Source organism: Neopsephotus bourkii, unplaced genomic scaffold (genome assembly GCF_033783945.1).
Source record: "Neopsephotus bourkii isolate Nb327-2 ecotype Australia unplaced genomic scaffold, CSIRO-AGI_Nbou_v1 NB_804, whole genome shotgun sequence".
Classification (NCBI taxonomy): Eukaryota; Metazoa; Chordata; class Aves; order Psittaciformes; family Psittacidae; genus Neopsephotus; species Neopsephotus bourkii.
In genome coordinates this window covers 2,144,751-2,172,591 of record NW_026901300.1, presented here as the reverse complement: position 1 = coordinate 2,172,591, position 27,841 = coordinate 2,144,751, and the positions used below count along the sequence as shown (strand labels likewise).

Sequence of the window (27,841 nt, the reverse complement as noted above, 5' to 3'; positions counted from 1 at the left end):
AAATCTGTTGTCTCTGATGGCATCTTGCCAAGAGGTAATTGAGCCTTAAATGAAAATGAATGTGAGACATCTGAAAAGACAGCTGATCTGACAGCAGAAGACAGCAGAAACATAATGCCTGGAAGGACCACAGGGTTAGAGGAACTCCTGGGTTTGGCCATAAACTCCAAAGTAATGCATAAGTCAAATCAGAGAATGAAAATGAGAGAAAACAAAACCTTCCTGTCAGCAGGATCTCCTCTCCTATAGGACCACATGGCAGTCTGTCTAAAGACAGTACATGCTTTTTTGCCTGCTTCCTATGAAGTCATTGAGGGTCTGGCCTTGAGTGAATAAATAGATCAGAGAGTGTTAATAAATGCAGGCTCCTTGCAGCCCAAGAGGGGTGGCAGACACCACAGCTGCCATTGAGAACCAAAACTTACTTTGAAATCCTATATTCAAAACAAAGAGCATACGGCTCTAATACAAAAGGTTCCATGAGCCCTGTGACTCAGAAATAACGATTATCCTTTGATTGTCTCATTTCAGTACCCTCTAGTCTACCACCTATGAAACCATTTTACCAAATGTAAAGAAAGGTTTTTCACCCAGCCCAACAAGGCTGCCATGCTCTTTTCTAAATATAAACAGTGCCCAGCACATCCCAGCACAGTATTTCGCATGTCTCTTTGTCTGCTCTCACAAACAAGTATTGAGAATATCATATTTAAGAGGTCTGACTAATGTTTTAACTACCTACATGCCTTAGCTCAGTGTACATCTGCACAGTAGCCAAAAGAAGTGGTCCCATCCTTGTTCCACTTAGCCACGTCCTCACTGGTCCCCATCACCTTCTTTCTGTCACACCAGGTTTTCGTGCAGTTTTGCAGTGAACAGGCTCAGGAAACAACTGATTTCAATTTAATGAAATTTAGTTCCATCTAAACAGGTCATTGGTAGGAAGCTAGATGGAGAGCTGAGGACATGAATGGAGGCAATACTACTCCTTTGAGCAGGTGGTGGTACAAGTTTATGTCATATGTAAAAGACCATGCATCCACAGGATAAATTAAGAGTCCAGGCTCTGTTAACAGGCAGTGAAGGTTCTCCTAAATAGATGCTTCCAGTGGGTAATTCAAACACCTAAACCAGAAGCCTAAAATTAGACAGCAAGAATATGGCGAGACCATAATGTCTCAGTGCTGTAATTCCCCCAAAGAGCTGAGGCTCTATTTACAAATGCAAATAGTCTTGGCTTTAGCAGAAATACTTTTGCTTAATGTCTTTTTCCATGGAAAAATTGAAACTCTCCCCCGTGAAGGGGAAAGAAGACCCTCTGAAGGGCTCTCCTGCTAACACAATAAACATCTGTGGGTTCTTTCCTCTCAAATGCTATTTTTTTCCTAGGGGGTACCTCTCTGATGAATTAACAGTCCCAGCAGATCATGGCAAACAATCCCACATACCACATCTTAAGAAATGGTACTTCTTGGAACAGATCAGATTGGTCTGCCTTAAACAGGCAAGTTAACACCACATTATCAAATGCACTGAGGTCACCAACCTCCATCAGATGATCTGCTTGATCCTTTTCAGACACAAAAGAAAAAACAAAACAAGAAAAAAGCTTGGATTCCTGACAGAAATTTAGTGCTCCAGGCTGGAAGCAGTAGGCTTGGAAACTCACAGCCCACCCACCTACAGATCAAGATGGACTGGAACCACCTCCTCCATGAGACAGAAAAGGGAAGGGGGTTGGGAGGTGGGAGGAAGAGCCTCATATTTCATCTACCACTTTTAATAGAAAACAGAACGTGGTGGGGGTTGAAAGAAAAATGGCAAATCCCTGGAGATCGTAAGTGTTGACCTTACAAGTCAGAACTGTCAATCACACCATGTCCCTTCCAACTCATGTTTGTTGAAGAGAGGAAAGAAGGCAATGGACTGGCACATTTAGCCACTAGGTGTTACTGTTGCTCCACAGAATGTAATCAGAGCAACCACTTCTGAATAAGCAAAACATCTATGGAGACATCATCTGCAGATGTATCTTAAGATTTAAATCGTAGAAACTAAATCCTACTTTTGGATTCACGTAGTGTGATCAAAAATCAGAGCACTTTGCTGTGTTCTCTTGTGGGGGTCATGGAGACAGGCTGGTGCTCCTTGTGTTTTGTTTATACATAATCGCATAAATGGAGCAAGTCAAATTCATCCCCTGGGAACTTCCTCTGACTTTGATGGAGGTACACAGGGAGAATTGAGCCCCTTAAGGTGTCACTGAGTTCATGTCTGCTGGTCAGGAAAACACATTGGCTGCTGAGTTGTCCGCCTCCTCTGTGACTGCCCACAGCCTGCAATGACACTTAGAGGCATTTTAATTCATCTTAGGTATTCTGTCTGCCAGGTGGCTTCCTGAGACAAGACATTTCACCCTTCTCTGCTTCCGTTTCTATGCAATGGAAATAAAGATCCCCATCTCCTCTGGAAGGACTTGGAAACCACAGATAAATCAAAGAGCTGTGGTCCTTGACAATCTGCTGGCATGAACCAAGCACAAGGTTTTGTGTGAGCTTTTCCTATTGATTCCAGCCTAGGTTTTCTGAGAGAGGAAGACTGAACTGAATGTTTACCCCTCCCTAATAGCCACTTTTAAGGGAAACTCATGCTAAAGAGCAGCACTGCACCCACGTCAATGCACTGTAATGTCCTGTTTCTGTTTGGTCTTTTTTCATAGCTTCACCAAAACTTTCTCCAGAGGACAGCTACATTTCATACAATCTTCATCATTTACTTGATCAATTAGGCTTTGAACCTCAGAGACATCCCTTCCCTGAGCTTCTGAAGCAACAAATTTCGAGTTTATTAATGTTTAGTAACAGGATTCAGTGCACAGAAAGAAGCATTTCTTCCTTTCAATTCTTGTATTCTATGCCTTGCCCCCAAACAAACCAGTAAAAATAAAGAGAGGATGTCAGTCAGGTTACTGCCTGTGCCCACTAGAAAGCTGTTTCTGCACACACAACAATAAATGACATGCAATGCACAACAAGCAGGCAGAGCAGTCACTCTCATGGTTAGCCTTTACCATGTGGTGCTACCTCTAACCAAGGCATTATTTTCACACACAAGTTGAGTGCTCTAGGGTACGCTTTCCCAAGTTTGGAAACATTGCTACAATACATAAAGTACCAGTGCTGAGCCACAAAAGCTTATGAAAGATTCCTTTTTTATTGTTTTCATAGGAAAAATTTTATATGCCACATTAAAAGAAACATAATGAAAACTTAAACTGCTGGTCTCCAAAAGACTGAATGATTTGCAAGTGCTAAAGTATTATCTGAAATGTGACTGGCACTACATTATGCTGCTGCTTCCAGTAAAATGTGTGGGCCTCTAACTTGGAGGTAGTCTCTTATCTGTAATTCAGGCAACAACCATCACGTGTCTTGGTACAGCAACCAATGCGTCTCACAGGTTGAGTTCTCACAAACCTTTCTAGAGTGAAAAACAGTTTTATTGAACTATTATTGATAGCCTGCAATTGCCTTTGGCTTTTGAAGGAAAAAGGAGGATCTATCCCTGGAGAATCATCTGGAGATGATAATTTGTGCTTGCTACCAACATATTATGGTGGAAAAACAGCCATCTAATAAATGCAAGACTTACAGACCATTACGAGTATTGTCTGGAAGTAGTTCACTTACTGCTGGAGTTTTCTCTCTGCTGCAGTCTAACAGAGATTTAAGTAAGTGAAACAAAATGGCCTTACTGATTTGTACATGTGTACTTTCAGCAAACAATAAATCAGCAACTAACCTAATTTCACCCATATGCCTAAGGCAGATGCTGATAACATCAAATGTACTTGACTTAGATGTCTTTGAAAATGTCACCCTAAGTGGCTTGGAAGCTTAATTCCCACTTTCTAAAGTGACTTCGAACCCTAAATCACATGGATAAATCCAAAAATTGCAGCCTTAATTCAGCTGTGCTCTCCTTACTCTTCAGTGGCTAACATAAACACACAAACCCCCCATCTGACACCTCATCTAAAAATTAACCCTAATTGCTTTCTGGGCAGCTGCACAAACAGCGTTTTACCCAGTTTCAGTTACCTCTGACTCTTCCCCCCCCCCATTCTGTACTGCTGTCCACAATAGGACCCTTTATAACACATTCCTCTTCATGTGCTAGTGGCAGCTAATAACATTTGCCAGCAAGTAAGAGAGGCTATTCTAATTTCTTCTCTCTGGGTCGCCTTTTGTGTCTTTTCCTTGGAAGTTAAGTCTGAAATATAGAAAACATAGCTGCAGGAAGGATTAACTATGAGTTGATCCTGTTCTGTGTGGATTTTGTCCTGAATCACATGCAGATCTTCACAGACAATACATATGCAGTCTGCTAAAGCAGAATCTAGGTGCAGCTCTTGTATTTTCATTGCCTTTGTCCCACCAACCTGAAAACAGAAGGTTTTCCTGCAGTTTGAACTGCCACACTGAACCATCCTAAACTACCCCGTGTAAGGAACGGTACAGTAAGTACATCTACAGTGTGATAAAAACACTTTTTACCCCCTCAGCGAGAGCAGTGCAATTGTGGTTCACATTTATTAGTAGTCCTAGTAATAAACATTTACATTATGGTAGCTCCTTAAAGGCTTTATCTGAGAGCTTGTCTAAAACTGCTATTGTACCTGGGCATTAAACAGCTCTGAAGCAGCACATCTGTCTGCCAGATGGTTTGGGTTTTTTTTCTTAGAAGCTGTGAGTTTAAAAAGCCTTTTGCTTCCCCAAACAAGCCTTAATAAGAAACTTCAAGAGCTTGCTTCATCGTCCATTCAAGGGGAATCTGCAGTTAAAATCGCAATGACACTCCAGGCAAAGGACAGCACTGCTCAAGCTGCGACTGACACCAGAGCAGTGCATGAGCGCTGTGCAGTATTTACGTGTTTTTAGTACCTGTGGAGGCAACTCGTGCTTTCCAGAGGGCAGAAAGGCCGAGGGCAACAGAGCGGACGCGCTCTCAGTCTCGCCCAGTGGACACAAAACCTGAGGGGTTCCCCTCAGGACACACTGGTTAAGGTTTGGCGCCTCACACCTCAGAGCGAGCAGCCTGCGGGAGCCCACAGGGCCCCGGCGCGCCGCTGCCACACCGCCAACACAGTCAGGAGGGGCCGGGGGGCAAAGCCACCACCGGGATACCCGAGACGCCGCATCCGTCTCCCGCTGTCATCTGTGAGGAGACAAGCAGGCAGCGTGGGCCGATCGGATCGGATGGGATCGGCCGGGAAGAGCTCAGCGAAGCACCCCGGGAACGCACCCAGCCGGATGCCACCTCAGAGCGGCCGCGCTCGCACCGCCTCCCCGGGCACGTGATGGCGGCAAAGCCAATCGCAACGCGCCGTCCCCCTGTTGACTTCCCGCCTCCCGCGGTCTCGTTGCTACGGCAACGCGAGAGCCGGAGGGGACGCCGCCGCCATGCTGAAGGCCAAGGTGCTGCTGGTGGGGCCCCGCGAGGTGAGCGCTTTCAACCGGCCCCTCGACCGGACCCCTGAGGGCCGCTGTCTCTAGGCGGGGGCCGCTGAGGTGGCCACCGGGACTGGGGGGTCCCTGGAGGCGGGAGGAGGGCGGGGGCTAGGCCTGAATGCACTGGGGCTGAGGATGGAGAGAGATCAGGGGGCTTGGGTAAAACACTGTGCTCTGCTCTTCGGTGTGGTTTTGGCACGTTAACTTCCCACGCGATCTTCACTTTCTGCCAGTCTGGAAAGTCGGTGTTGGCAAACTTCATTTCGGAGAACATAAAAGGGATCGGCAGCTACAGCGCGACGCAGGCTCTGAGGTGAGCAAAACCCAGAGCACACTGACTGAGCCAGCCCCTCGGAAAGTCCAGTGCTCTGGCTGTGGTGCTGTGCGGTGATGGTGATGTTGTATATCCACCCATTTCACAGGATCCTGGAGTATGAGATGCCAAACTTTAACACCAAGGGAGCTGGGTGTCGGTTTGAGCTGTGGGATTGCAGTGGTGATCAAAAGTAAGCCAGCGTTGCTGTTACTTCCTCTAGGGTACATAATAGTTCTGTTTACACAAAATACTCATAAGGCCTAAAGCAGATGATCTTTTTGAGATGAGAAATATTCCCAACTCTTTACCTGATAATATTTTATACAGCTTCCTGTTATAAAGGACCTGATACTAGGTGCTCTCTGCCCAACTGACTTGGTTTTGGATAAGGACCAAGTACAACATAAAGTCCATAGCTCCTAGAAATAAGTTAATAGGTACAGGAGACAGAGGCCCACTCTGTAACTGTCTTTATCTCCTTGAAGTTATGTGAGTGGACTTCAAACAATGTACCCATGATTTAGGCCTTCATTTCCAAAAGATACAATTGAGAACTGAGCAGATCCGTTTTTAGGGAAAAACATTTAAATAAGCATTTGACCAAATAGCGCACTGTCAGTAAATCATGGGACCGACAACTGTAATAGGTAAATTAAAGCATTTGGAATATGATAGATCACTAATGTTACAATAAAGTACTGAAATGTGTTCTTGAAAAGGGAAGAATAAAACTTGAGAAAGACTGAGTGCGTGTTTCTGCTATCATTCTCTTGTTTTTCAAGGTTTGAAACATGCTGGCCAGCTCTGATGAAGGACTCTCATGGGGTAATAATAATCTTCAATCCTGAGCTGCCCAGTCACCTGAAAGAAATTGAAATGTGGTACTCCTGTTTTGTGCAGCAGCAGTCGCTGCTTGACAGTCAGTGTCTCCTAGTTGCACATCACAAGCCAGGCAGTGGGGGCGACACGGAAGATCTGTCCTTGGGTAAGAAGATGGAAAACTCAATCTGTAACTCTGTTTTTCATTGATCTATCTTTACAATTGTTCATACCCTTTTCATTTACATCTGCCGGAGTGTTTTGCAAAATCAGAAATAATGAATTTCAAAGCTCATCTAGAAGGTGAGCAATATGCCTATTTCACAAAAGGGAAAGTAAAGACAAGAAAAGTTGAGTGACTGCTCTAAGGTCACACAGTGAGTATGCAGCTGAGCCAGGAACTGGAACTCCTGCCATACTGTGCCATTGCTAGTAGTTTGGTTTTGATGTTAAATTTTATCTTTTATTAACTGACACTTCTGGGGCCACTTGAGCCTGCATTTTATCCATCAAAAGAATAGGAGCCCTCTGAAATAAAAGGCTAATGATCTTCCTCTTAAAATTAGTAATAGGTACCTTATGTACTACAAATGTATTTGTGGCTGTTCATACAAATGAGAACACATACTCCCTCTGGGCAACCTGTTCCAGTGTTAAATACTATTCCAGGATTAAACAAATACTTAAAAGTATTACTCAATTAATACATATTTAATATAACAATATTGTTTCATTATTTTGATATAATCAAAGAGTGTCCTATCACTTTGTCATGGTTTACCTAAAACCAGGACACATTCAGTAGTAAAATTGCAGTTCAGTGTTGAATTGATTCTGCTTAACTGCACGTGAGACCAAACCCAGGACTCGAAGCTTTAATAATAATGTTTGAAGAATTTAATCTGGCAGCAAGTCATACTTGCTTATAGTGCTAAAAAGCTACGATGCATTTCTTCCTCATGTGTTCTGTGTTATCTGGGGTATCAAACATGGGATACTACTGAAGCCCAATTGACTTCAGCATGAGCTGTCCCATGACCTTGACTGTATTTCTTTTATAAAAGGAATATATCTAATTATTTTTTATTTACCTTCAAAGCTTACCCACTGAACAGGCTAAAACTGATACACTCCAACTTGGAAGACGATCCTGAAGATGTTCGGATGGAATTTATGAAATACTTCAAAAGCATCATCACCTTGATAAATGAGAGCAGAGAGAGGGAAGAAATGTCAATTGTCTCATAACATTAAAAGAAATACTGAACAAGGAAGAAAAAGGATTTTGTCTTTGTAAGGTACACTAGCCTGGGAACAGGTCCTCACAAAGGGAATTTGCCAGCCTATAAACACTTCAACCCATATACAAGTGCTGACATCAGATGAACTGTGGTGCCAGAGATGGCTGCACATCCAGGAATATGGGTAACTATCTGCACTTTGGTTTCATCTGGCAACAGGTACAGGAAGGTGTTGTTTAATATGCTAGTGTGGACCAAAAGATAAATGTATGGGTTATCTCTTCACTTCAGAATCCCTTTCTGTAGAGGTGCTAAGAGAAGAAAACCTGACGGAACAGAAGATTTGTGGAGTTCTGTTGAAGCACCTGAGTAAAGTGCTCATGTTAGCAGTGTTCCTAGGGAAGGCATGCTTTTGAAAGTCAGTACAAACTGACTGGAATAGAGATCTGAGAAGTAGTCATGGTGTGGAATCCATAGTTTTATGTTCCAGGTTCTCCTTTCTGTCCAGCATCTGCAGAGAGCACGTTGCATAGTTATTGCCTTGGAAAGGCAGAGTAGGTTGCAGTCTTTCTTAACACTAGATTTTTATTCTATTCCAACAAAATGTGTGGTTGTGGGCAATGTTTAGGTGTCTCTGGGAGGAAGAGAATTGCAATTTCAGGGTAGTGCAATGCTTTGACCTATGTCAGGAGCTCCAATAGAGAAAAAGTTCTACATTCTCAGAGAAGGAAAAGCTGTTTCATAAACACGTATTACTGTTCCCTGTTGCACTGAAGTAAGTGGTTTCATAGCTAATTTACTTTCTGGTGTGTTTGGTTTGCACTCATCCCTGTTCTTGGTATGTTTTGCTGTGGAAGACATTTTTTTCTTGTAATGCGGTTCTAAGGCAATAAAAACATTTAAAAAATGCTTAAGTTTCAGTAAGGAAAACAGGGATAAATTTGTAGTACATTAATGGCTCCAACAAGAGATATTTACCAAAACTTGTCACTGACCTGGCTGGTGTTGGCTAAAATTGCCCAGAGAAGCTGTGGCTGCCCCATCCCTGGCAGTGTTCAAAGCCAGGCTGGAGGGGGCTTGAAGCAACCTGCTCTAGTGGAAGGTATCCCTGCCCATGGCAGGGGGTTGGAACTGGATGATCTTAAGGTCCTTTCCAACGCATACTGTTCTATGATTCCTTGAAAATAAGTTTATTTTATTGTTTTCAGGTAGATTTTTCAGTTATTTTTGTATACTCTTTGAAGTACTTCTACAAGTTCATGCTCAACACGCACACTGCTAGAGTCCGAAAGCCTCTTTATCCTAGTTGTGTTTCGTACTTCCCCAGCTATTCTTCTCTTTGATTATTAAGTCCCATTTATTTAAAACAAATGTAAAGTGAAAGATTAAAAGATCTTAGAACATTTCCAATCTGTAAACCTAATGGCTACAAGTAACACACCAAAACTGAGCTCAGTTTATCCTTTAGAGAATTCCTATTCCAACCATATACTGGTTTGCTCAGGTTGGCACAGCACGTGAAGTGTGTGCACACACAAATAGCCTGCACTGTGCTTTTCTTGGGTACTTGGTGTGCTCAGTTTGCTGCCCCAGCTCCTGTTCTGCCATTAAAGCTAAAAGCCCCTCTCGGTTCTGGGTAGTGGTACTGAAAGAGAACATCAATGAGAGAAAGGGCATCAGGAAAGAAAAAAGCAACATAAGCAGTTAAGAGATGAAAAGGTTGTAGGCAAATAGTGGGAGGTTGGCATTTCAACATCTACATTTGATTTATATGACTAGAGAAACAATCAGGCTTTCTATGTTTGCAACCAGTGTTATAGGGTGGTCTATTGGAGGCAGTTACTGGAAAATTCACAGTCTTACTAGACAGCAAGTTTTTCACATGCTGCCTTAGATTATTTTGTTGCCAGCTGTGTGGTGCTGGAGCCAAGTTCTCAAAAGTACTGCCTTAATAAATCCAGGTTTTCCCAATAGCAACAAAACTGGTGTGAAACCCACCAAGTATTTTGTTTGGAATGTAACCCCATGTTTGGGTGATTCCAGAGCTGAGAAGTCAGTGAACTCTTCTATTCACCACCCTCCTTCATACAAAACATTAACCATGATCTTTAAACTCAAAACCAGGATGTAAATTACAGGTATCTATATACTGCAATTCATTAGAGAAGAGAAACAGACAGAAACAAAGACAGATCCCTGGAACTGCCTTTATATCATCCAGAAAGATATGTAATAAATGTTCAACATAATTCATAAAATCTGGCCAAGAGATCACTTTCTGTCACTGCTGAAGAACAGAGTAAATGCTTAGACCCATGCAAAATTAATCCTTAGTGTTGGAGAAGATACAGAGAAAGTATTTATTCAGAAGCATCAGTTATTGATTTATGAAACAGGTCAACAGTATCACCCAGTTAGAAGAGGGTGTTACTCAAGAATGCCAGAGGAATATGCATTACATCTTTGTCTCTGCTTTCACAGCCCACCCATCCTGTGCTATCTTTAAGGCAGCAGAGCTTCAACCAACACCACGCCATGGCATTACTCAGACTGGGGGTGCACAGTCCCATTTGTTTGCTTGAAGTGATGTGGTTAGTATTTCATGTCTGTATTTCTGCTTGTGAGAGCAAAATGTTGCCCAGAGAAGTGTAAAGGAGAACCTGAGGTAATCAGCCACAAGTTACCAAGAAGTCAGTTGTCAAGCCACAGGTTTAGCAGGAGTAGCAGCAATTTAGGAGCAGACGATAACAGCAAAAGCATTCTATTCTACTCATTCACACTGAGGACCTTACTACTGTACTGGGACACCTGAAAGGCTTTTTGGATGACCTTTTCAAGGAAAGGCAAGGAACCAGTGAAGTCTGTCAGGTCCTCCAAACAAATACAGTCTTCTCCAGGTGTGCTCAGTCCCTTAGAGTGAACAGGTCATGTCCCCTTCTCAATCTGCCAGCAGCCATGTACCCCCAAACCCCTGCTTCGTACGTGCACAGGTTAAAAGTCTGTCCTTTTCCGTGGTTCCTTGTCCATACTGGAATTCAGTGGCTGTTCATTCCAGTGACTTCTTTAGTGATCACTTGTCATGGTTTGGAGAATTGAGGATGGAATTAAGGGCACAGAACATTTTAAATACTAATAAATACATTCAGCCTTCACAGTACAGCATCTCCAGGATACACCAACTGGGCAGTGAGGAAACAACCTATTACTTAAACAGAGATATTCAGGTGCAACATTATTTTGTCATTTGGCATTGAGTACTGATAATGCTGACAGATACATCACTACGATGTACAGAATTTAATTTCCAAGTTTTATTGCTGTATAGCTACAAAAAGGGTTATAGCTGTAGGTGAACTCACGTTCACATTCATCTCTCGTGAAAGCACATGGTCCAGCATTGCTTTGGACAGTTGACCTAGCTGGACATTTGAGAGGGAGCAGTCAGAATCAGAACTCTGCGGGGGTAGAAATGCAGACTTTAAAGACTTCAGGGTCATACAGAGAAAGTTATGGCTGTGGCCACCTTGCTGCCATAAATTTAAGACATTTAAGCTCTTCAGTTATAAAATAGAGTTTGCTCAGGTTACCTCTTACAAGCTGTTTTCTGCACACGCAGAACATTATAAAGCAAGTAACTATTTGTGATGATGAAAACGGTTACAGGCACTGCAATCCAGATGTGTGGCTTCCAGGGTAAAAATCATACTTGTTTACAACCAAACTTTGGGAGTAGCAGCAAAGCCGAATGAAATACATTTGGACCTTACCAAAAAAATGCAGCCTTCCTTTCAAGTCATATATTTTGAAGGCCAGGCTTTGGTCTCAGTTGCTCTCAGCAGTATTGTTCTAATGGACACAATAGACATAAGAAATCCTGTGTTCCTACTTCTATTATTGCACTGCCAAGTGACTACAAGGAAGTCACGTAGGCCACCACATTTAAGAGTGCCCATCCGTGCTGTGTTTTTGCATGCTCAGTTTAAAATATGTAGGGTCCTGGTGTGCAGACACTTTAGGAAGCAACTTCTAGAAGGTATCCAGGACCTCTTAAAATCAGATCTTAAACAACTTAACTTTTCAACAGGAGTACTTTGCTCTGGAGGTCACTTGTATTTCCTCTTACCACTTCTCCAGACATCTTCACTGGTGGAATGCTTCAGTGGTGCAGCAAAGATTCCTCAAAAGATCTATTTATCTTCTTGAGAAGCTGCCTTTCCTGAGATGCTAGAAACACTCCAACAGTAACTCACAGTGCTCTTCATGCACATGCAAACACTACTGCACCTGTGAATAAAAGACACCATATGCTACTACTTCAAGCAATTCAGGGGGTTATTTATCATGTAGGCAACAGGCCCGTTGTCAGTTCAGGAGTGTATTTTATATTATTTACTTAGGACAAGATTTCCTCTTGAGTGACTGAGGTTTACACAACTAGATCCTTCATAAAGGCACCTGCTTAGAATTTGCTGAGGATTCACCCTCAGAAAATCAGTCCTCTCCACATACACTAGTATCTGGAAACCTCCTACCCTTCACTGTAATCGCAATCTGATGGAACTGGCTTTGTGCAAATGGGGTGTAGGTTTGGTCATCATGCTCAGAAAGCTCCCCTGAATCATAAAAAGGCCACCCAAATGGCTGAAGAAGAAACCATTGCATGAGAACTCTTTGGTTTTTTCACTGTAGCAACACAGGGAGAGAGGGCACGTGCGTGATTTCTGCAAATATGTCACAAAGGAAGAAAATTGACTGTATTTACTTGGATGTAAGGTAACAGGAGCAATCAACAGAGCAGGGATGCTGTTGCTAAAAGGCTGGACCATTCTGACTAAATTACACAAACCTAAATACAAAGCACTCTCTTAACATCCCTTCCTTTTGCTTGTTGAGGAAATAATTTGATCTAGAGTACAAGGTGATCTTATATTTAAGCTCTCTTCCTCCCCCTTCCCCCCCCAAAAAAGACAAAACCCAGAAGAACCCAAATATCCAGGCTCACATTCGTGTACAATCTAAACTTAAAGACAGGCTCGGCATAATAATATATGTGAACAAACTAGTCTTTAGTAACTCTAGTCTGGAAATTGAATAAGGTTTCTAATAGAGAGAGTGGGAAAAACCTGGTTTAAGATCGGTGCTTAATGAATAGTTTGTGATGGAGTATCACTGGACTGGATCCCTCTAGTCCTTGTCTTAGGAAAACAAGAGGCTTATTGCTTTTTTATTCATGCAGGTATTTTTTAGTTATGTAGCTATTTTCTACAAATTATTTTCTACAAGTTATTATTTGTATGTATTTGCAGAGGTGACAGTGAACCAGAACATCAGCTCCAAACTTCCTTGAATGTGGATTGTGATTCATGCTCTCCAGTTGGAGATCATTTGGAGACATAGGTTGTAATTATACATAGGCAGAGGAAGTAAAGCAATTTTGTCAGCTCATAAGGAGGTAACACAGATTTTCTCAGGTGAGGCTCACTTTAGAGAGTTCTGTCTGAGGATGGGCAGTGGTTTTGCTTATATAACCCTCAGACAGGAACAAAAACTTGCCATATGTTTTACTGAGTTCCATTGTCTCTTCCTCCCTTTGTAAATAAATGAAAGCCTGTTTCTCTACTAGTTCCATGAAAACTATCTGAATCCTGGTAACACGTCTCTGAGAATTTGCTCAGAGGGAATAACAGACAAGGGTACACCCTCCATTGCTATGTTACTGTTCCATGAGTTCCAGACAAAAGCATTTATTGTGGTTTGGCAACAACCATCTACTCCTAAAACCCTGGGATTGTATTGTTCTTTACTTGTCAGAAGTTGATTTAGTACCTACAGGCATGGATTGCAGGGTTCGTCCTTTTAGGAAGCATCTTGAGGCCTTCTAGACTGCTGGAGTCACTTCTCACAGCCAGGAACACCACTTGGAAGAGTCACACCAAAGCTCACTGTGAAGACCAGGCCCTTGAAGAAGCAAAAGCTCTGCCCTGCAATGAATATTCCAGGATCTTTATTCTGACCCAGGTTACATGGTAACATTCCAGAAACTGAGCAAACAACTGGCAGGCCCATAATAATAACTTTGAATCATTAAATAAAGATACATCTTAGGGAAAGTTATTCTTAAGGCCCCAAAATTGGGTTGCTGTGTTTGGAATTCTAATAATGGTAGGAGCGTTCGACTGGAATTCCTAATGATACAAAGATCTTGCAATCTTGCTTATCTGTAGCTAAGATAATAAGCCTGGGACCTAAACGAAGCTGAAGGAGGTCCTTCTTCTGCTCGGAATGGTGTATCTTGACTTTCAAAGCAGATCCTTAGAAGTCATATCTAATGAAAACTCCATCTGGTTCCCATTGAGCATACACTTGGCTTTTATTCTTTTTTATCCCTAAGGTTGCATGAAGCTTTGCAGCATATAGGGCTGACACCTGCACAATGTAACAGGACAAGCCAGCCCTCAATGAGGTTCCTTTGTCCAGAGAAGTTAAATATTGGGTATATCTGGATGTATTAACATGAAGATGAACTTTTGGACCTTTAATTTCTTTCCTATCCAGGATCTGGAGAGAGATGTATAAATATGGCAGTGGTGTAATAAATCCTAGGTCACACAGACCTGCGCAAGTCTGAGTCTGCAGACCACAAAGGCTATTTTACAAAGTATTAGCAATAAAAGCTAAAACTTGCCTCTCTGTGCTCTCTTCTCTTGTTCCTGTTAAGACACAGGGTCTATGACACAAAGCTGCAATCCCTACAGACACTCCTACAGTTTTCTATAACATGAACTCACAGAAGCCAAACAGATAAACATGCAGTTTCCATTACTAAATAATTTTCCTTTGCCAGTCTCAGAAAAAGCTGGTAGTGTTAGACAAACATGTTATGCTAAGTGCTTTTGAAGCCCAGTTTGCAACAGACTTAAGGATTTACCCAAGTGGAGATTTTCTATTCTCTTAGAAGGGTATCCTCCCTTATTCTCTATACAGACCTGGCTACCTACAGTAATGAATTTTTTAGGGATTTTATGACTTTGAGACTTTTTTCATTCTACCACAGGTGGCTAAGAACAGTCAATGGCTTAAGAAGGGACAGGTGAGATAAACAAGCTGACACATAGGTACACAGTATATTCTTACAGCCAGGCTAACAATCAAATAACATGGCAAAGAGATCACTAAGAGCACTTTTGTGGTGAGCAGGAATGCGTGTGCACTTCTGTTCTGGTGATATGAGCATCTGCTGGGTGGCTGTGGATTGCTCTTTGTTGTATCATTTGTTAAAATTTAATATTCCCAAAAAAAACCCGAAAGTTGGGATATTCATTCCCAACCATCTGCAGTTCCTGTTAGACTCTTGGAGACTCCATCTGATTTCCTTTTACTTTTACACCCAGATGCTACTGGCTGATATTCATCATCCTGCCAGTTAACAAAGACTTGGAAAACTTCGGCATAAGTTCCAGGCTGTGTCTGGCTTCCTTTTGTCAGTCCTGAAAGGGGCCAGAAAACAGGAAAGATCCCTCCCAGTCTTAAACTGCTGGGCAGAGGGGAGATTCCTGGGTGACGGCTGCCTGCCACACACACCCTTGCAGACCCCTGGGACAGGGTGAGGCTCAGAGGAGGAAGGGGACCAGTGTAGAAGACGATGGGTTTAGCCAGATTCCACTCCAGTTATCTTTGGCTGTTGGTATGTTTTCTTGGAGACCAGGATGAGCATTGTTGAGAGAACACTCGCATCTGAAGAGTCTGTAGCAGGCCTCTGCACCCAGCATCCAAGCATGGCTGCTTAGCACCAACATGGGGGTCACTTTGTAACACAGACAGTTTCCAGCTGACATGATCTCCTATAGGAAAAGCTCCACTGCAAGAACAACCACAGTCTTTTAAAATTTGGGTTTAAAATTTCCACTGCCATCTTTCTTGGGACCTTTCAGAGATCCAGCTCAGTTTAAAGGGCCATTACCAAACATAATGATAAAATCTGGCTACTTTGCAGTTGAAGGTGTGTGAGCCCTGATCTCTAGCTCTCGCTCTGTTTCCACATGATTGTTCCTCTTTAACCATAAACAGACACCACCTCTTACACTGGCACAAGTGAAGCTGAATACATCGAATTGATGATTGACTTCTTACCTTCGTGTCTCGTCTACTTTTTCTACCTCTTTAACTACTGCTCCACCTTCGTGCTTTTCATTTTAACATGAACTGTTCTTTTACATTAAACAAACTAAAGTAACCTTGCAGAAGAATAAAAAAGACAGTGAGAGAGACTTCTAGAGTTGTCTTGCAGGACTGTTCTCAACAAGTATGCAGAAAATTGGATAGGTGCAACTTAAAGTGCAACTTAAAATGTATCAAAGAGGTTTGAAAGAATCGGCTGTGATTCTTCTAAAGCTTTATTCTTAAATCCTGCTGACGCTTTGTAATAGCCATATAACCATTTCCTACTCCAGATAAAGCAAATGTTACCTTTCAGTGTAAAAACTAAGTAGAGATTTTGAAGGGCTAGTGTAGGGTTATTAATCACAGAGATGATGATAAGGTTACTCAGATGTGTTATGAAAGTAAAATGGTTAAAATCAAGATGGATTTGTATTCTTACTGAGACGGGTATGAAAGAAAAGTTAGCTCTGGTGAAGGTACAGAACTCTGACCCTGCACATGAAGCTCAACGAAGCTTGCAGTTTCCCAGGTCAAGCCCCATGAAACCCCTGTGAAACCACATGAAGCCTGAGTGGATGTTACCAACACTTGAAAATCAACATAGAGGAAGGGGAAAAGAGTTCAGGCCTCTCATTTAGTACAAACAAGCTAAAATGGCTAGGATTTCCTCACGTTTTTTCACTGTATCCTTAACTTTCATATGACCAGTTGAGACTGCTGCCAACTTTCCCACCACCCTTCTCACTTGACCAACTCCTCAAATTATCTGTGATTCAAAGAACTTTCTCTTTGCTTATGTGACATATCATGAAAAATGCATGAAGAATTTGCTATAAACAGTGAAAGTATGAGGGAAATAAGTGAATGGAACACTAACTCCTGCCTGCTTTACTGGCCTAGGCACAGCAGACCACATGTACAGTCTCAGATTAGATACACGGTGAGAAAAGAACTGTGCACCCTCAGAGATGTTCCTAGAATAAGAACAAACATGCATAAACTGACCATGGAAATCAGAAGGTTTCCTCCTACCAAGAGAAGGAAATTCTGGCCCAAACACCCAAATAAAGTAGGGAAGTGGAAGGACAGGAGAGACAAGGAGGAAAGAGTGTATTTCTGAATAGTACAATCTCTTTATGAAAAAGATTGGGAATGTGGCTCACTGCAGAAGCAGAAGACTGTACTCAGCAACCTAAAGGTCATTTTCAATTCTAGGTTTCCCTTCTTCCTTTCCAAACCAGAACTGATGAGAACTAATTCTAAAAGAAAAACAATCTGTTCTTTCTCTGCACTTGCCTGTGCACACATGTAAGTTAAAATGCATGTCACCTCTTTCCCATGCTCCAGCAAGGACAATAAAGGAAGAATGTAATCTCTTGTGTAGCCCATAGCAAATATAAATTCATGAGGTTTTAATATGCAGTCAATGTAGCAAATCAATTCCCATATTTCATACAGCTTTACAAATAAAGCACATCTTCTAGGCCTGATCACAAATAAACCAGAACAGAATCAAGCAGGTAATACACAAGGAGAAGATATTTTACAACTGATTCTTACCTGTTGCTTTTGTAAGCAAATGAGAGTAGTGTTCATGTTTGTTTACATGAATTGACCCCAAATCACTTTGGAACTGGTTCATAATTGCCACTCAAATTTGACATACTGAGACAGTTAATTGTGAAAGTCGATAGCCAACTAAAGAAGACAAATTATTCATCTCTCATTAAAGCAACAGGCTAAAATTAACTTCAACAAGCATCACAGAATCCATGCGAAACACAATCCAAGATATAAATCCACAGGAAAAAAAGATTTCACTGTTTGCAGAACTACTTGTATTGAAGGAGATCAGAGAGAGATAACATCAGTACTATAGAATCTAATCACCACTCAACAAACATTTTGGAAACAAGTCAGCAACCACATCTGCTTCAACAGAATCAGAGCTCCATGTGACAGGAAGCTTATTAGAGACCCTGTCTCTCATTATTTTGCTTTTGCTTATAACTTCGCAGCATGAATATTCAATATTGCAAAACAAAGCAGTTTCCTTCACAGACCGTCCAGAATGGAGGAAGAAATTGTGCCAGACATTCCAGATCCTGAAGAAATTGGTGCCTGTGGAGCTATGGATTTCTACCAACAAAACATCTGGCACAAAAGAACATGAAACATGCTTCTCTTTCCTCTTACCCTTGGTGTGAGGCAAGAATAACTCCACTGAAATTTGCTTGATGTATCAAGCCTAAAAACAAGACAAAAGAGAAGCAAATCAGCCCTTTAAATATAGCAATACATCTTAAAGAAATACAACTCAAAATATCTCATTTCCTCAATAGCATAAGATTTTACATTACGAGACATTTTTCTTGCTTACTACACGTAAAACAGTTGCTTCACAATACTCTAAATGCAACTTAGGAATTCCCATTTGATGCTCCTTCATGGCTTTGGTCCCAGCTCCAGGAGTCAGCGCCTCTGCACAGGTAAATTCAGGTGATTTGCAACACCACTCATCTGAGAACCTGCCAAGGACCAGAGCCAAGTGTCCTCAGTCCCAAGCAGGGTAATGGGAGCTCTGTGTGCTTGGCCCTTCTTAGCTGAAATACTTCCTCAAGTGAAAGGAATTAATCTCAAACACCTCTATATTAGGTGGTCCATGTGCATCAGACCTCTGCTGTCTCAGTTACTGAAGTAAAGGACACCTGAGCCTGCCCTTCCTCACTGTGCCCAGCAGTGACGTGTATTTTGGAAGACTGGGGTTGTGGATCTCTTAAGTATAGGCACTTCTATCCGTTGTATGGCATCAGTCATACAACATGACAACAGTTCCCACTTCCCCTTCTCTCTCTTCAACTCTGCAGGAGTTCTTCTTGCACATAAAGCAGGACTAGCATTGGGATCTGTCACTGGTGAGCAGTGGGATACCATTCCCTTCCCCTGGCAGGGAGGTCTTGCATGGATGTATCCACATTAGGTCTCTATGGGGTGCAGAGAGAGTTTACAGACAAAAACTCTCCAGCAGGGTTACACTCTGCAGACACAACAGACAATACTGAAGGGGACCTAGAGGGATGCTGCGGAGGGACTCTTCATTAGGGACTGTAGTGATAGGACAAGGGGTAATGGGTTAAAACTTAAACAGGGGAAGTTTAGATTGGATATAAGGAGGAAATTCTTTCCTGTTAGGGTGGTGAGGCAGTGGAATGGGTTGCCTAGGGAGGCTGTGAATGCTCCATCCCTGGCAGTGGTCAAGACCAGGTTGGACAAGGCCTTGGATGATATGGTTTAGTTTGAGGTGTCCCAGCCCATGGCAGGGGGTTGGAACTTGATGATCTTAAGGTCCTTTCCAACCCTAACTATTCTATGATTCTATGATTCCATAATACCTTCCATAGGTCTCTGGATGACCACTCTTTGCTCTTTCTCCATCACCTTGAGGATAGATAAAAAGCCTTTCAGGGAGATCTTAAGTCAGTGTTGCCATTGCAATCCCACAGATGCCAAAGTGATTTTTATACTCTTACTGCTCAACTAATTGCCAAGCCCCAACAAAGGGAGTTTAATGGGTTGCACCAGGCAATAAACCATCATCTATTGGCTCTATAAACACGGAAGGAAGAGAAGGAATGTAAAGCTGGAACAAAGCACAGACCCAGAGCAGGTCCAAATACTTGCAGAAACTTTTTAATCCAAAGATTTGATACCAGATGTTCTATTCAGATGACTTTAACAGAGCTCCACAGAACATTAAATGCTTCTCATGTTTTCAGTATTCAAACCACTCCGTCTGGGCACTTCTGCCACAGGGTACAAACAAAACTCTGCTTAATATTAATCAAAGAAGTGGGTTCTGCTCTACAAGTTCAATATAACAAGAGTAAGGACAAACACATGCTAAGTTGTTCCTGGGAATGCTGAACACAACAGAGGAGCTGTCTTGGATTACCACATTTCTGAATTAAGCCAGCCCAAAGTCTGACTTTAGGGAGGATATATTAGTGCTATGTTACTACACACATTGTGCTAAACTGGAGCACTCTGCATCCTTGATTAATAAATATCCCGTTAATAATATACCAAACATCCCTGTTTTCTTGTTTACCTGGAGTTTCCACAGACTGCTGCACAACTACTGGTCCATGGAAAATGTTCACGGTTTTTCTTGGACATCTATTGGGGTGTCACTTCTTTGCAGATAATATCAATTTTTGTCTGTGCCCATTTTTAGCCTCATGGTCTCCTTGTTCTCCTATTAGTTCCTTATCTTTAGCCCACAAAAACCCATAGCCATACTTAATAAGAATTATGACTACTTCTTACACACTCCTGCACAAAACCTTTTTCCAAACAATTTTCCCTCTTGAAATCCAGGACTATCTGCATTTGTCAAACAATACAAGGCTGCTGAGACTGGGCAGTGGCAGCTGAAGTCGCTGCTCCCTTATTTTCCCAGCTACCGGTGTAACTTCTTAACCTCTTTGTGCTGATTCCACTCTGCAAAGGGGAAGGATTACAGGACAACAATGTGGCCCTGTTTTCTCTCTCTGCTGCAGGTCCTTCCCTTCAAGGATTTAATATGTATCCTTTTCTTTACCAGTTCCATCTACTGACACCTGCACTTCCTCCTGCTTTTGCCTTCTGCTCTCTCAGTCATCAGTAACTCCAACTCAGAAAACAGCTCTTCTTTAAAAGATGTGCTCTTCCAGGTTGTCACATGGCTTCCTGAAAGGCTGATAATTTTGCCAGCCTTCCCTTAGAATCTTCTTCTATAACTGACTGTAGTCATCATGCATCCCACCAAGTGTAGCTTGACTATGAGACATGCAGAGATGCTTTTGCATCAATGCATCGACTTTTTGTGTATTTACTCTGATTAGACACTGGATGGTGCTCTTTGTACTTCCATGCCAGCAAAAGCTCTTTCAAAGCAATCCCTCCTCTCATGAGAATTGTAGAAATTCCCCAGGGTCAGATACAGTTACATGCCTAAGCTTCTAAATCCTGTGGGAAGAGCATGTTTTGACTACACAGAATGTAGCTGAAGCTGCAGTGGCAGCAGCTCAGCTAGGTAAGGACAAATGCCACATCAAGTGTCATTGCCTATTACAAATCCACCAAGCAGCGGCTTTCACATTCCTCCTCAAGTATTTTATTTGCTAACTGGTTCCTTATCAGTGTTCCCCATAGCAACAAGAGAGATGCAAGTGGAATAAAGTAGGATGAATGACATTATATCTGCATGTAAATGTAACTCAGATTATGCATGGAGAAGATGATCTGAAGGAGGTTAACGATGTAATGTGAAACCTCCTGTGGTCTCAGAGAAGGGATCTCTAGCACTGCATGAACAGTGAAAGAGTAAGGCAGGGAAGCATATCTCAGCAGCAAACACTTCTGAGAGAATCAAACTGAGATTCCATAGAAAATGAGTTCATTTGATCTTTTTTACCTGTGAAGAAGCATCCATTTCACAACAGATGTTTGTCTTCAGCTGTTTTTAAAAGAAGGTCAGAAGCTTTTTGACACTTTTAAAGGTGTGATGAATAATCAAAGGAAATCTGCTTTAGAGCAAAAAAGCTATAAGGAAATAAGAGATACATGCTCAATTTTCCCCCCACTATTGCTGACTTCTGTGTATCCCCAGGCCTGTAAATCCGAGATAATTCCTTCTCTTCAAGATCCACTAAAAGGCTCTTTTTCCACTGAAAAGTGTCATAGAAGTATAAAATATTTTGTGTGTCTGCATCTAAAGGATGCAGCTCTGGAAAAGCCACTCTAGTAAAATAAAGCAGCAAATAGAGATACCACTGTAACACCTGTCAGAAATTGGGAAAAATAGGGAATAAAAGGATTCATAAGGATGGGATGACATTGAGGAAACAGCTGGACTAACTGGGGGTACTCACTGACTTAAGATGTGGGATTTAAACTCGTATGAACAAGTACCTGGGTTGGTCCACTTCTGGACATACAGGCACAAGCAGAGGCCTGGAAAAGGCTCTGGAATCACTGAAGAGTCCCATCTGAGGCCTCAAGCTATTCTTTTGGAGCTTCCAGCAATCCTACCTGGATGAAAGAGTCTACAAGGGTGGGCTTGTTCAGCTGAAGGATTTGCATAGATCTGGTGATCCTCTGAAATCCTGTGGAATCTCCTCAGTTGGTCCAAGGTTTACACAAAGATTGCAGAGTCTTCTTGGGCATCATGTTCTTCTAAATATTGCCAGAGGCAGTTCTGAAATAGACATACTAAGAGTTAACAGAGGTTGGATTAATAAAACACCCCAAAATGAGCACTGCTGTTAAAGTCTTAACATGGAAGCCTTCTGGTTACACCACTTAATATGACACACATGGAACAAGGAATTTCATAATACTTGCAATGCTCCATCCTTTTCTTGGCAAATGGGCATTGCAATCATTAGAATTTATGAGATATCTGATCTGCTTGTGCCTCAGAGGAAGAAAATGGGATAAATGGCCCAAATCCTGCAGATCTGATATGGGTCATCTTATTGATGTTAATGAATTGGTCTTCTCAAGATTTGGAAGTTGAATGCATGAGATGCCATCGTTAACATGGTCTGTTCTGAAGATTACTATTCCATGCAATACTTACATGCAGAACAGACCCAAAAAGCAGCTCCCCCACTGTTATTTTAGGTTTTCTAAAAGAAAAATATTATCTCATGAACAAGCAAAAACCAAGAGTTCTTTCTGGGTTCCACTACCTTCATTGTCTCTGCTGCTGCACCATGTTGGGATTTGCTGGGCAAAGTCTGATGAATGTGTGGGTGCTGACATGGGCCTTGCTGATGCCTGCTCTCATCTATCATAAAATCCTGCTACAGTAACAGAGCTGGTAGAAGAGACTGTGTGTCCACACTTCAACTACTGCACTACAAAGTCTAGCATTTCTGCTTAAATCACTGATGAAGGCAGTTTTGGACTAAGGCTAAACACTGCTCAATCCTCAATCTTAAGAGAGCTTAACTGTAACAGGAGGCAGAGCAGACTATAGGGCACTAGCAGTTTAAACCAGTATGGGAAGTTTTGCCACCGTATCTGGTGAACCCTTTTTCTTCCTTCTCTGTGTGTCTGTAGACAACTTTGTTAATACAGGTATAGGGAGTCTAAATGGGTTATGGCATATTTTTAGATCTTCCAGTGAAGGGGTATGTAAGTACAAAGCAGTGTTGGTTTTGTGCCTCCCTGCAGTGACAATTCTAATGAAGCATTGCTGAGCAAGGTTACCCAAAGGACTAATGTGTCCTTTGCTATGCACATTGAATGAGTTTCTGATTCCTTGCTTATTTTGCAGTAAGAAAAATTGTTTAGTTTCATGGTACATCACAATATTCAATGAGCTTGCCCCTTGGGAACCCAGAGATCTTTCAAATCTTAATATAGACATCTTTCAAATGAGATCATTAATGTGCATATATTTGGATTTAGGGCCAATGCAAGCACTTTGTTTTTTGCCTGCCAGATTTTCATTTTTGGCTTCATTTGCTTCCCATATATTCAAAGAACTGGACCACATGGAATCCTTTAAACAATAGATGGGATAACATAATTTTTCAATGGCTCATGAAAAGGTTTTTAACCACATGAACTATTCCAGGGTTCGCTAAGAAGTTACCATTGCAAATAATGTAATTGTTCCAGACTGAATTCCTTGCATTCCAGAATAACTTTTGAAGCAAAGAGCATGACTGGTTTGGGATTTTAAACCAACCTCTTTATGGTAATACTTAGATGAATGTAAATTTTGTCCAAAAGCTTTGTATTAAAAGGACCAAACCCTACAAACACTCATATCTGCAGAACTAATACTTAATGCTAATGCCCCATCAATCTCAACAAAAGGAAAATAAACTTCTAAACATTAGGGACATCTGAAGACTTTTTTATTTAAACAAATAAAAGAGTGAGGAAAACAGCAGACAAACTCTGGCAAACCTAGAAATATTTAAAGTGCAAGCAATAAGTTCTGGTTTTCCTCTTTTGCTAGAGGATAAGTACTTGCCGTCTGAATGAACCCAAGACTTGCTCTTGTGAGCAGCTGAGTCCCTCCTTAAAGATGCATACAACTTCTGTTTCCCTGGGCTTCACCTGCAGTTAAGAACACTCAATTTTGTCTGGACAGATGTTGACTCTCTACATTCAAACATTCCTGTTGCACTCATCTCAAGACAATGCCATTTCATGGTTTGTTCAGTGAAGGAGTCTCTTACCAAAATTTTCACTGTATGACACCTACAGGTAGAGTCATGTAGGACAGATGGTTATAGATAGTATGTGGGATAGTTGGTCTTGGAATTAGTTTTCCTGCTTGCTCAGGCAGAGGATCCTCAGTTCCTCTGAGTGGAGTCTAGCCTAGCAATCCACAGAGCCTCTTCCCAAATCTGCCTTCTTACTCAGCTTTCTTGGGTGAATTGAATTAAACAGTGGATGGTTTATGAGATGAACACCATGGGGAACAGGGCCTGTAATTCACTGCATACTCCTACCATACAGGGCACAATAGAACTGAACTTCTTTGTGGCCAGTAGGCCAGTAAAGCAGCATAAATGGGAAACCGCACAATTCAGAGGGTCTTTTTGATCTCCATTTTGATTCTGTGCTACAGGCCAGCTTCTCATTTTCCACACATCAGCCTATTTCCGCTGAATTCACACCAGATGTAGACTTGGCCCTGAAAGTCCAGAACTTCAGTTTACCTTTTTAAAGACTCTGGTTTTTGTATAATCAACTTAGCTGTTGTATAAAACAACAGTATCTTGTACCATTCAAAACTAAAGGAAATACTTCTGTATTTTATTAGTCTCACTTCCTACAAATACAAAGCTTTCATGATTATACTCTTCATCAGTCTGATCAGAGCCCTTGGTCCTCTGATCATACACACCAAGGGACTTGCTGGAGTGTGCAATGACTTCCCCCAAAGCTGTGTACTTTGTGGCAAGTTGTAGATCAAGGTATGTAATTGGGTCTTGTCCTGTTATGGAGTTGGGACATAGCCAGGGTAACTCTGGCTATGTCCCAATAGGATCCGGGCCTACAATGCGGGACTAGTTTCAGAGAAAGTGACAGTGACCATTCTTAGAAGCCTAATGAAAAGAGATGCTTCAGTTGAGGTTAAAGTGCTCCAATAAAAAAAAAAAAAAAAAAAAAAAAACCCAAACAAAAGGAGGAAAAGAAAAACCACAGAAAGATTAAAAAATAGCAGTTTCACTTGGAACTTGAGCATACATGAACATCAAATCAATCACAAGACTGATCTATTAGGAAAACAGGTTTAATTAGCTCTTTTGTTACCTGTTTTACTTTCCTCAGGGAAAAAGAAAATACTTCTTCTCTCCCAGATGTGTTGTGTAAATCACTTCACTACCCTCTTTGCAAACCAAACCACCACAGTCCCCCTCAGTTTACTCCTGGTCTCCCCTGAGAGTACACACTCACTGCTTCTCACTGGATGTTACTGTCTAAACAAAAGCTGCAAAAATTCTCCTTTCCAGTAAGGCTGCAAGATTACATTTGAGGCAGAGTGCAAGGTGCCAGCTACTCCTCCAGCTTGTGCTAGTACAGCACACACTCTCCAGGAAGATGCATATTGCTTTACCTCGTGTCTGCAGTTTGTGGTACTGATACTGAAAACAGCCATGTTCGACTTGCAAGCCAAATGTATTTGATAAAAATGCACGGGATTCTAGAGGCTTTGTTATTCCTGGAGCAGCTTATTCCAGAAATAGTCTCTGCCCACCTGCAGCTCTCAGCTCTGATCCATGCCTCACTGATTCATTAATACTGCAGTTGTCCAACACTTACAGCAACGGAATCCAGGATTTTTGGTGTCTGCTGGTTCTGTCACTGCAACAGACCTGTTTCTATGACTGCAAACCGCTGCTAAAACCTCGCTTACCTCCTCTAAGGTTTAGCTGATTCAAGTTGGAAAATCCTTTGAAATCAAGGCTATGAGAACTACAAGTGATTAGAATTAAATGGGACGTTTTTGGAGGCAAAGAGGAAATTAACCAGTTGTTCCCGGTTACAAGCCATTGTGACTAGATACTGCATCAACCTTGGCCTCTGTCATGTTCAATTATTGTCTAGAAAAAGAAGTAAAGATTAAGTAAGAACCAAACCTACAAAGCTAGTACAGCTTTAGACCAGAAAACGGGGGGGGGGGGGGTAGTAAAAGCCCCATAAGAGTTTTACTATTCTTCAAACTACTGTATAAACCCCTGTTAATATGTAACCCAAAGAGTTCTGATTAAGATTTTGAAATGTTGCAATTCCAATAGTCAATATTTTGTCTATGGAAGTGATAGAAGAGATATGATATTTATCCCTTAATAATCACTTGTAGGTACACCAAATATCAAGTTTGATATTATCTTACCTTCTGTTTGCAGCAGGGGTGATGCACGAGTCTGATCCAGGCGGAATCAAAATGTGTGGGAGTTTTGCCTTGACATGAACAGGATACAAACAGCTGCTGGTGTGGGGGGTTTGGGGTACTCAATACAAACACACACCAGGACAGAGTTTCAAGCGCTCAGTTCCCTTTGTTAGGCCTAGATTTTCAACAGGATTCTCCCAATATCCACAAAAGGAAAGCCTGACATGTCTCAAGTTGGGAACACTGAAGAGTTCTTCCATTTAAGCCTATATTTTACAAGAGCAAAAACTGAAGAGATTTACCTCAAAATAGGCAAAATGTAAAAAATTAGTTTTTGGAGGTTCCCCATTTCAAGTTTGTATTTGGTTCAACTGAGCAAAAATGTAACATGAAACGCAGAAACCCACGCCTTGCCGTACCATGTCTTTGATTGCAAGGACTTAAAAACTGCAAGAACAAGTGAGATCCAGTTTAAAAATGACTTTTGGGGGATGCAAACCCTAAGGCCAGCTGTAACAGATCGGCCCATGACAAGACTTGGTATCAGCTCTTCACTCTCTTTCCATGGTTTTACATGACCTCAACGGATGTAATCTATTTTTTTTAATTGCTAAAAACATGGAGCTCAGACCCCCATCTCCCAGTGCAGCGGAACGATTAATGCCCTCCTCCATCACTGCAGACCAATGCCCCATAGAGTAGTGGGAAGAGATCCTGTGGCCCGGCAAGCTCCATCCATCACCCCAGCCCCGGCCACGCCAATGCAGCACAGCACTGTTCTGGTGCCCTCACTGCCCCGGGGGTGTCCCGCTGCCGCCCGGCCAGGCCGAGGAGGGGGAACCGGTCGGGAGCAGGGGGAGGCGGCGGCTCGGCCGCGACCGAGCCTCAGGGTGGCCTCGGGGCGGCGGGAACCCCGCCGGGTGCCTTCAGCTCCTCCATCGAGGCCGCTGCCCCGGGTGGAGGCCTCAGCCCCGCTCCCTCCGGGGCCGGCTCTGCCCCTCCTCTCGGCCACTGGGTGACAAAGCACCTCAGCAGGTGCCGGGCGGCGGCCGGACCGAGGGAAGCCACCCCGACCCCAGCCCTCCCAGCTCCGGTGACGGCAGCCGGTCCCGTGGTCTCACCGTGGGCGCCTGCGCGGCGCTCCTCCTCCTCTCGCCGGCGGCGGCCGCTGTCAGGATGAGGCGGAGGCGGCGGAGGTCTGGGCCGGCAGCTCTCGACTCTCGCCGGGGCCCCCTGGCGTAGCGGTTCCCGCTCCGACGCCGCGGCTGGAGGCGGAGGAGGCCGAGGCGGCGCCGCCCGCCCTCCGCAGCCATGGCCCAGCCCGGCCCGAGCCCTCCAACGGACGGTAAATGGGGATGCGGCCTCTCTTCGCGGAGCCGGGCGGCTG

The 27,841-nt window shown here is 42.6% G+C and overlaps 2 protein-coding genes and 1 long non-coding RNA gene across 8 annotated transcripts in view; 2 read left to right on the top strand and 1 right to left on the bottom strand.

Annotated features, from left to right (window-relative positions):
* Positions 1-5,395: 5,395 nt before the first annotated feature.
* On the top strand, positions 5,396-8,796 carry IFT22 (intraflagellar transport 22). 3 transcript variants are annotated; one of them, XM_061355502.1, is made up of 5 exons: positions 5,396-5,501; positions 5,744-5,823; positions 5,933-6,016; positions 6,609-6,811; positions 7,745-8,796. In XM_061355502.1, the coding sequence occupies exons 1-5, from the start codon at positions 5,463-5,465 to the stop codon at positions 7,891-7,893; spliced, it is 555 nt and encodes a 184-aa protein (XP_061211486.1). In that variant the 5' UTR covers positions 5,396-5,462; the 3' UTR covers positions 7,894-8,796. The 3 variants fall into 3 exon arrangements, with proteins under 3 accessions (XP_061211486.1, XP_061211487.1, XP_061211488.1); XM_061355503.1 differs by lacking the exon at positions 5,933-6,016; XM_061355504.1 differs by lacking the exons at positions 5,396-5,501; positions 5,933-6,016 and having other exon boundaries at positions 5,703-5,823.
* A 1,431-nt stretch (positions 8,797-10,227) lies between these two features.
* LOC133213338 (uncharacterized) lies at positions 10,228-27,682 on the bottom strand. 4 transcript variants are annotated; one of them, XR_009725783.1, is made up of 7 exons: positions 27,576-27,682; positions 26,455-26,522; positions 22,119-22,284; positions 21,502-21,610; positions 18,243-18,294; positions 11,977-12,170; positions 10,228-11,305 (listed from the first exon to the last, which is right to left on the bottom strand). It is a non-coding gene; the product is annotated as an uncharacterized LOC133213338 (long non-coding RNA). The 4 variants fall into 4 exon arrangements; XR_009725785.1 differs by lacking the exon at positions 10,228-11,305 and having other exon boundaries at positions 11,669-12,170; positions 21,502-21,613; positions 21,999-22,284; XR_009725782.1 differs by lacking the exon at positions 10,228-11,305 and having other exon boundaries at positions 11,669-12,170.
* RABEP1 (rabaptin, RAB GTPase binding effector protein 1) overlaps positions 27,462-27,841 on the top strand; it is a 49,905-nt gene continuing 49,525 nt past the window's right edge. Inside the window, exon 1 of the mRNA XM_061355497.1 lies at positions 27,462-27,799. Within this exon, the coding sequence (XP_061211481.1) occupies positions 27,766-27,799 (34 nt within the window). The 5' untranslated portion in view covers positions 27,462-27,765. The remainder of the gene's footprint in view (positions 27,800-27,841) is intronic.

Excerpts from the sequence above, each read along its gene's own strand:
- IFT22 (XM_061355502.1), top strand. The coding sequence starts at position 5,463 with ATGCTGAAGGCCAAGGTGCTGCTGGTGGGGCCCCGCGAG. Across the intron at positions 6,017-6,608 it reads GATTGCAGTGGTGATCAAAA|GTTTGAAACATGCTGGCCAG; the intron begins GTAAGCCAGCGT and ends TTGTTTTTCAAG. Across the intron at positions 6,812-7,744 it reads CACGGAAGATCTGTCCTTGG|CTTACCCACTGAACAGGCTA; the intron begins GTAAGAAGATGG and ends TTACCTTCAAAG.